Source organism: Pyrus communis, chromosome 10, assembly GCF_963583255.1.
Source record: "Pyrus communis chromosome 10, drPyrComm1.1, whole genome shotgun sequence".
NCBI lineage: Eukaryota > Viridiplantae > Streptophyta > Magnoliopsida > Rosales > Rosaceae > Pyrus > Pyrus communis.
Genome location: NC_084812.1, coordinates 9007769 through 9015933, shown reverse-complemented (window position 1 = coordinate 9015933; position 8165 = coordinate 9007769). Strand labels below are relative to the sequence as shown.

General features: G+C 35.6%; 1 protein-coding gene across 1 annotated transcript; it reads left to right on the top strand.

Moving 5' to 3' along the window:
* Positions 1-5862: 5862 nt before the first annotated feature.
* Positions 5863-7992, top strand: LOC137748592 (homeobox-leucine zipper protein ATHB-40-like). Its single transcript, XM_068488760.1, has 3 exons — positions 5863-6062; positions 6369-6682; positions 7625-7992. Exons 1-3 carry the CDS (start codon positions 5957-5959, stop codon positions 7850-7852), a joined length of 648 nt encoding a protein of 215 aa, XP_068344861.1. The 5' UTR covers positions 5863-5956; the 3' UTR covers positions 7853-7992.
* The last annotated feature ends 173 nt before the right edge of the window (positions 7993-8165 follow it).

The following is an 8165-nucleotide window of genomic DNA, read 5'->3' as shown; positions in this document are numbered from 1 at the left end:
AAGGAAAAGCATAGCTACTAGTGTCATTTGAACCCATTGATCCGCATGTCCCTGTCATTGCCTGCCTCATTGTCACAAACTTTTAAGATCATTGTCACAAAAAGAGGGTTCAATATATAGCCTAATATCCACTACCTTCATATAAAATAAATAGTACATAAAAAAATAATGCCATTAGATCAGAGACTTACATGTCTTCGTACAATTAGATGTGACGATTTTATATGTAAGTGTGTGTCATATATAAGATCTGATTAGCCTATAAATTCAAGCGGGACCAGTGCATATTCCTTTTGAAGGGAATTATAAACTTGATGAAAGTGATGATTTAGACAGATGTAAAAGATGGTTCCAGATGCAATGGTTTTAAACGGTATGGATTTTCCTAATTTAAAGAAGGGCACAAGTAACACAACCATGAGCTGTTTAGCATCTAACTCCAGAGTTGGAAGATGGGAAACAATGGTGGGAAATGTCGGGATAAAAATGACACCCATTAGTTTAGTCTTGGTTGATTTGTTTAGTCAAAAAATAATTATAAAAAGTTGATTAGTTAATTAAACCCCAAAAACAACTCCAAAGCATACATCGGAATCCCTCCCACGCCATGCGCATGCCAGCTTAGCAAAATCTCTCTCTCTCTCTCTCTCTCTCTCTCTCTCTCTCTCTCTCTCTCTCTCTCTCTCTCTCTCTCTCTCTCTCTCTCTCTCTCACTTGTCGCTAGGGTTTCATCCTTATCCTTAATTACCAGATCTTTACTTTAATCCAATTTAACCATAGTAAACTTAGAAACCTTATCTTTCCCAAATCTTTCTTTGTATCTCTTTTATCCTGCTTCAAGGAGCACCAACTGAATTAATTAGCAATGCACATTTGTAGAGCACTCTTCGCATTCAGTAACCAAATGGAGAAAAGTCATACATGTCACGAATCTATTGGCCAACAAAAACTAAACCTTATTTGCCATTCCAAACTTTCCCCATCAACTCTTTTGTGTTGGATTTTTGGATCGTCGGGCTTGCCCTCATTCTAACGACACCGATACTGTCCCCAACTTCACCACCTGCCCAATCCGTCAGGTGTGGGGTTTTCCCACAAAATGCTTCGGTATTAGTTAGAATAGGATAATTCTATTTAAACCCATTGGGTTTCTTTGAACCCACCGATGTGGAACATTTAACACTAAGAAAACCAAAGGGGTTTAAATAGAATTACCATACTCTAACTAATACTGAGACATTTTGTGGCAAAACCCCACACCTGACGGATTGAGTAGGTGGTAAAGTTGGGAATAATATCGGTGTCGTTAGAGTGAGGCGGGACTGGTGATCCAAAAATCCAACATTTTGAATCAAACGTTAAAAAATGGGGTCCAAATTTCGTATAGAAAACATGACACGTGTCACGCAACTGGGTTGTATGTCTTTATCAGAGTGACACTAGCTCATAGTTATTTCCTCGATTCTTCTACCAGTATAGGAATTACTCGAAAGCTTTCAAGTTTCATTGAGTAAATTTTGACCTAAAGAGAAATCACACACACACACATGTACTGCATATACATATGTGATATGTCAGTTGAACTGTAAGTTTCTCCATTCACTGAATGTAGTCCAAGTAGAAAACCCACCTGCATGCAGATAAGCTGTGCATGCGTATGGAGATCAATTTTTTTGTTCATATATTATATTGCCATATGGAGCAACGATTAGAATCAGACATAGGTGAAACTCTAACTAGTACTGCTCTAGCTAACCATTACACATACGTAAGTCAGTTAATAATTGCATTCAAAGAATGTAGCAGAGTGGCAAAGATTGTATTTTCATGCTTTTTAAGTTTAGAGGTGTCATGCATTCATAATGTTAGATAACATTATAACATGTACATAAGAGGTAAAAGAAGATAAGCATCGTCATATGGAACAAGTATAAGAAAGAAACGCATGCATGCCACGATAGCTTAATTTGTTCCACAATTGGGGCTATATATATCAATCATCTTGCGACTAATTAAGGAAAAAAATTAACGGGGTTGTCAATCAAGTGTAAGAATTGCGCGGTACAAATATGGCGGCTAGTGTAGTGTGTCTGGGTAATTTACTGATGAATTATATCATATACTATTAACGTGGACAACTGATTCCTGAATGGTAGGCAGGTTTGTAAATTAGGTCTGTGCATGAGAGAGTTACACGTGTATGGATAGAACTTGTGGTCCCATCGAAAACCCTAAAGGAAACCCAAGGGGGTTTTCACACGCGTAAAAGCTTCTTGTTGCTCCCCATGTGCTCCTTTTTGGCCACTTAAGCCATCTTTTTCACACACTTTGAAAGGTGCCGTGCCATAGCCAAAAGTCTGTCTGACCTAGCTAGCTATATGGCTCTGAGCCGACTAAAGCTTAAGGGTACTTTGTCCTCTGACCGAGGCCAACTGGCATATCAACCACTTCTTGCTCCCTCCTCCGTCTTCCAACTGACATTACAATTGTATGAGTGACAGTTTTATATCTATCGAGTGTTTACAACGTCAGAGTGAGAGCTATGCAAGCAGATCGGATATGCTCTCTTGTCGACGTGGTTTTACAACATATGTAGGATGTTTATATTACTAAGTTGTGATTTCAAACTTTTGATCAAGTTGAATTATCATATTCCGGTATTTATTTTCATAATCTAACAATATAGTACTTGTTTGATGATTTAAGTATCGTTAAAAACATTACTCACTATCGACCCAATGTGACAATGAAACGAGTCTTTAACATTAACAAAAGCCATGTACAATAATAACTAGATTTTTATCGAGAATGTATATATATTCTTCCTCAATAGGTAAACATAATGTATATATATACTATGGTTGATTTAAAGCATCATTGAGTCTAATCAATAGATTGTACATTTGAATTAGTCTTAAGGCTCGTTTGGAAGAGTTTTCAAAATGATTGAAAGTTCTTTTGGTGAAAATGTTTTCTTAACCAATCCTTAGTAAAAATCCAAGTAGATCTTGAAAAAACACTTTTAAGTGTTTTTTGCAAAAATTACATATTTGATGCTTCTTCCAAAAAGCACTTAATATGTTTTTGGTACCCAAAATCAATTTTACAAAAGTACTGACAATCATTTTAAAAATATTTTCAAACAAGCCATTAATAATTGGATGATATAATTAATTCATTTTAATTGTTCCAACTTCTCACACGGTGCTTCTACTTTACAGCATATGGATATGATTTATCCAATCCTGCTAAATGCTAAAGCACGGATCCCTTTTACTTGTGCTACATGATTTAAGGTCATGATTCCATCATTAATTGGGATAATATGTGATCAAATATTCATTTATAAACAATAGCAACCAAATATTGATATGGGTTTTCCTTAGCATTTTCTTGTTTTCTTTGCACATTTACTTTTAGGGATTGATTACTAGCTAGCACTCTAAATTTTTTATTTTGCACTACAACCTTTCTATTTTTTAGAAAGAGAAAATACAATTGTGAGGAGTACAAAATGAGATTTTTGAAGTACCAATAACAGTTCTCTATTTTTATTGTAAACATTTTTCTCTTCTTATTTCCGATTTTGAACATTATCATTACGTCTGTAGCATATACAATGAAAAACTTTACATGAGCTAAGAAGTAGTTGAGTTACTCTCTATACTCTCTATATATACGACCAATTAATTTCATAATAAAATCTCAACTTTTCTTTCATGTAGGGTTTTCTTCTCGTCATACCTTACACTATGAAGGGAAAGCCACTGTGGTTAGCTGCAAACAAAATATCAAGAAGACTTCCTTTTTGCTGGGGGACCTATTAGGTTATCTTTGACATTTTGCTTTCAGGTCCTTCATGGATTCAACAAACAAATAACCTTTTCATGGACAGACATGCATATCTAGTGGCTTTAGAGTGCAGATTTCTTGTTCATACATGAATGTTACCGGAAACTTTGATCAAGCTATGCCACGTATTTCCCATCACCCTTGTGAGCTGTGACCACTCAGCCATTTCATTATCATCCAGTCGGACATTTCTGCAAATATGCAAAACCCTGGGAGAAAAAAAAGAAAGAAAAGTAGTGGATGGATGAGAAAGCGACTCTGCTGTGTTGTTTGATTGTGCGGGCGACAAGGAAAATGTTTTTGCTTTCTTTTTGTAATTCAGTATCTTCCAAACAAACACAAGAAAAAACAGAGAACCTGAAAAGAGAAATAAATTTATCAACATGCTGATAGAAATTTTAAAAATTTTGTCTCTTTCCTGTGTTTTCTCTTTTTCATTGTTATTTAGGTTATTAATTCTAAGATTTAATAACATGAAGAAAAAAACTTAAGAAAATTAAAGTTCTCCCATAAATTGAATTTGACAATATGAAAAGCAGTCTAACTACTAATAAACACATATAAGATTGATATTATCAACAAAACATGATTTGATGAATTGTTTAGGAGTAGTTATATTTAGACCAAAAATATGAGATGAGTTCTAGGCGTGTTCACTTGATGGAGTTGGGAAAATGAATTATTATAAGATGGGCTCTAATCCAAGCGTTTACACTAAAAAAATCTTATTTTAGACTTTTGTACATATTCTCATAAATCTTAAAACGAATCGTGTATTGAAAGCGCGAGTTTAAAGAAAAAATAATCAATAGTGACGACATGTTTAGTGTCCATCAATTTCGTCCAACCTCTCCACAAATTTTTTATTGACCTCCCTTATTGTTTTATGATTCTTAATGTAATAAGGTAAAAGAAAGGGGGCTCTAAGATTTTTCTATGTTATTTACATGCTTGTTAAGCAAAATACAAGACACTAAGATCCTTGCATTTTCACCCATCTCGAGCCACGCATGACCTACTAGTTTACTAATGTACATATAAAGCCTAAGCTAATTAAGCTAACCTAATTGAGTGTGACTTGGCTTATTGACATAGAAAGAGAAGATTACCACCCAATTGGACAACAAAAGTGAATTGCAAGTCCAAATCCATAGGCTAACTATGAGAAATTTTTCATTGTGACGGGAACATAAATGGTACATCACGTGTTTTAATAGAAGTGGTGAGAAATTTTATTTTTTAAGTTATTAACTTTTTAGCACACATATCTCATCATTTGTATAGTAACACGTAGTGTACCACTCTGTGTACCAATCACACTTAAAAATCTCTCGGCCAACTACACCACATTGTTTATTGACTTCGAGGTGGTCAGGTTTGGGATCCCAACCCATCCGGATTTACAAAGTTTGTGCGTGGTTGAAACTTGAGGGGTTTTAACTTTTTCTTTCATACCATAATTGCCCTATCCGTTTTTTTGGCGGTTTACACTTCCACCTAAATAAGCATCCTAATTTGAAGTTTAATTTAGTGTAGAGAAATGCTAGGGACAGGCTCTCTATAGATTTTTTGACAACTCATGTTGATACAAGAATTGAAATTAAACTGTAAAGTAACAAAGACCCATAGAGAGTCCAACTTTTGAGAGAAAAAAAATTTCTATTATTGTATCAAATTCAATCCGGCCATCAAAATTAACTTAGATGCATCTTTACATGGGTGAATATATGGAACCAAGTTTTTGACGATTATGTATTTTCTACCCTATTTTTTAATCTAGCATGTGGTTAACTTTGCATGTATGTTTTTCCCCATTTGCCCTTTAATGCATATGTAACAATAAAGAAACAAACCCAACAACGTGATACATGACTAGCACATCCCCATCTACATAGTTAAGGACATTGTTGTAAAACGCCATTTTCTGTAAACCAAAAGCTTGAAAGGATGACTCGCTCACATAGAAACCCTTATAAATAAGGTGCATGCGTTGTCTCCCAAGCCATTCAACTTCAACACGTCTGTTTCTTGAGAGAAAGTGAGAGGTAGAGAAAAGGAGAGTTGGAAAGAGAGTGAGCTAACTAGCCATAGGAAATTAGGAAGCATGGCAACCAACAACCACCAAGTTGTTGAAGACGATCATCATATGCTACTCATCTCTCACTTGTACTCGGCCTCTGATGTCTACACTCAAATTGTACCCCCACAAGGTTTGTACTTCAAAAGCATACAAACTTTTTCCAATTTTCCTTTTCTCATAGTTATGATAAACTTAGAGCTTGTTTGATAATTATTTTAGTTTTTTAGTCTGAAATCTAAAATATGAAAGTTACATATACTTTGTGAGTTTTCAAAATTTTGTTTGAAGTTGATATCAGTTTTCATTTTTTTCAACTGAAAACAGTTACTAAACAAGTTTTAAGTTTTCAAAAACATTGAAAACAAAACTTAAAATGAAATAATTATCAACGGACGATTAGTTAATGTTTTAACAATTAATTTTTTATTATGGTTAGGAGCCTCAAAGCCGGCAAGGCGACGTCGTAAGAAGAGAAAAGTTGGAGAAACTGGTGGTGTTGGGCTTAAGAAGAGGAAGCTCACGGCTGAACAAGTAAACCTTCTTGAGCTCAATTTTGGAAACGAACACAAACTGGAGTCTGAGAAGAAAGACAGGCTTGCTTCTGAACTGGGTCTTGATCCTCGTCAAGTTGCTGTTTGGTTCCAAAATCGAAGGGCTCGTTGGAAGAACAAGAAGTTGGAGGAAGAGTACTCAACCTTAAAGAAAGAACATGAAAACACTGTTGCTGAGAAATGTAGACTTGAATCCGAGGTAATTCATCTCTCTCTCTCTCTCTCTCTGTGCACATGTTATTTGCTTAAGTGAGTTTTACATCATTGACTTTGTTGGGTTTAGTTTTCTTTCTAAGGAAGTCGAGGAGAAGTGAAATATAATTCCAACTTCATTGTAAGATTACAGTCTTAAATATGTTGTTCAGGTTTCAAAGCAAACAGAAGCATAAGATATGAATTTTTCTATTTTAGGTTTCATTTGATTTCTTGGTAAACCAATCAAGGTGGGTTAGAAGTAGACCATGATTAAATTTAACTCAGTAGTTTGAGCTTTCACATATTTTTATACAAGCGATTGTGAAGAGAAAAAATCTAAACCAAAATTCTGAGTGCAAGAATGAATACCTTTTTTTAACCCTAAAAGGAATTGCAAGAAAATATCACAGCAAAGTCGTTGCCTCCCAGTTATGGCTTACTCTTATCTTATCCCTTGGGAAGAAAAAATAAAGAAATAAAAGTTAAAAATTAAAAGGACAAGGTGCACCCACCAGGGCCACCACATAGACACAAACATGAACGTGCATGAGCTCTAGGCTCAAAGAAATCTATGCCACACCTTGTTGGGTTTTGAGAGTAGGACTTGTATGGGTACGAATAGGCTGTCATGGTGTTGGTCCTGCCATACAAGTTACTCAGATTATGGTCATATAAAACACAGAGTGGGGAAAAAAAGGGACAAGCAACAGCTTGGTTCCACCTCATTAGACAGCAAAGGCTGTTCTTCCAGCTCTCATGGGACGTCCGTACAATGTTGTTTAAGGTGGTTGGTGTTGGCCCATTAGGGCCTCGCCATGACTCATTTGGGGAACATTAAGTGACCACATTTGGTCCACATCGAGTACATGTTCTATTTTATAAACACACACCTTGACATTTATATAGTCTCATGCATAACATAACCCTTGACACCATTGATATGAAGGTGTCGAAGCTCAAGGATCAACTGCAGGAGGCTGAGAAGGAGATCCAACGGCTGTCGGAGCGCGTTTATCATGGCGGCCCCAGCAACAGTCCGAGCTCCTCGCTCTCCATGGAAGCCATTGATCCTCCATTTTTAGGAGAATTTCGGGTGGAAGAGTACGATGATGTTTTTTACACGCCCCATAACAATTACATTCCTGGCATGGAATGGATGAACCTGTATATGTGAATCTGCAATCAATTTAGAACTTTGTAGATAGTGACCAAGCTAATGTAAATCGTTATCTTCCTCTATGTAGTGCTTAGTGTGCTTGACTGGGAATTTGGAAATTAATGTACTAATTATTAATATAATAATAACTTGCCTATCGACTGGAAGTGAGTTGATTAATTTAGTTAATGGCTTCATTTATCTTTTAATATATGATATAGGAGACCAAAATTCATTAAACAGGAGTTAAGGACTAAAAGACTCGGTAATTATATTGGAATTGATCTGTGAAAAGAACTCAAACTTCGCAGAATATAAAGAAAGAGAAACT

Bases quoted from the DNA above. Each gene is read 5' to 3' on its own strand.
- LOC137748592 (XM_068488760.1), top strand. From the start codon at position 5,957: ATGGCAACCAACAACCACCAAGTTGTTGAAGACGATCATCATATGCTA. The intron at 6,063-6,368 runs GTTTGTACTTCA...TATTATGGTTAG, and splicing joins TCAAATTGTACCCCCACAAG to GAGCCTCAAAGCCGGCAAGG. The intron at 6,683-7,624 runs GTAATTCATCTC...ATTGATATGAAG, and splicing joins AATGTAGACTTGAATCCGAG to GTGTCGAAGCTCAAGGATCA.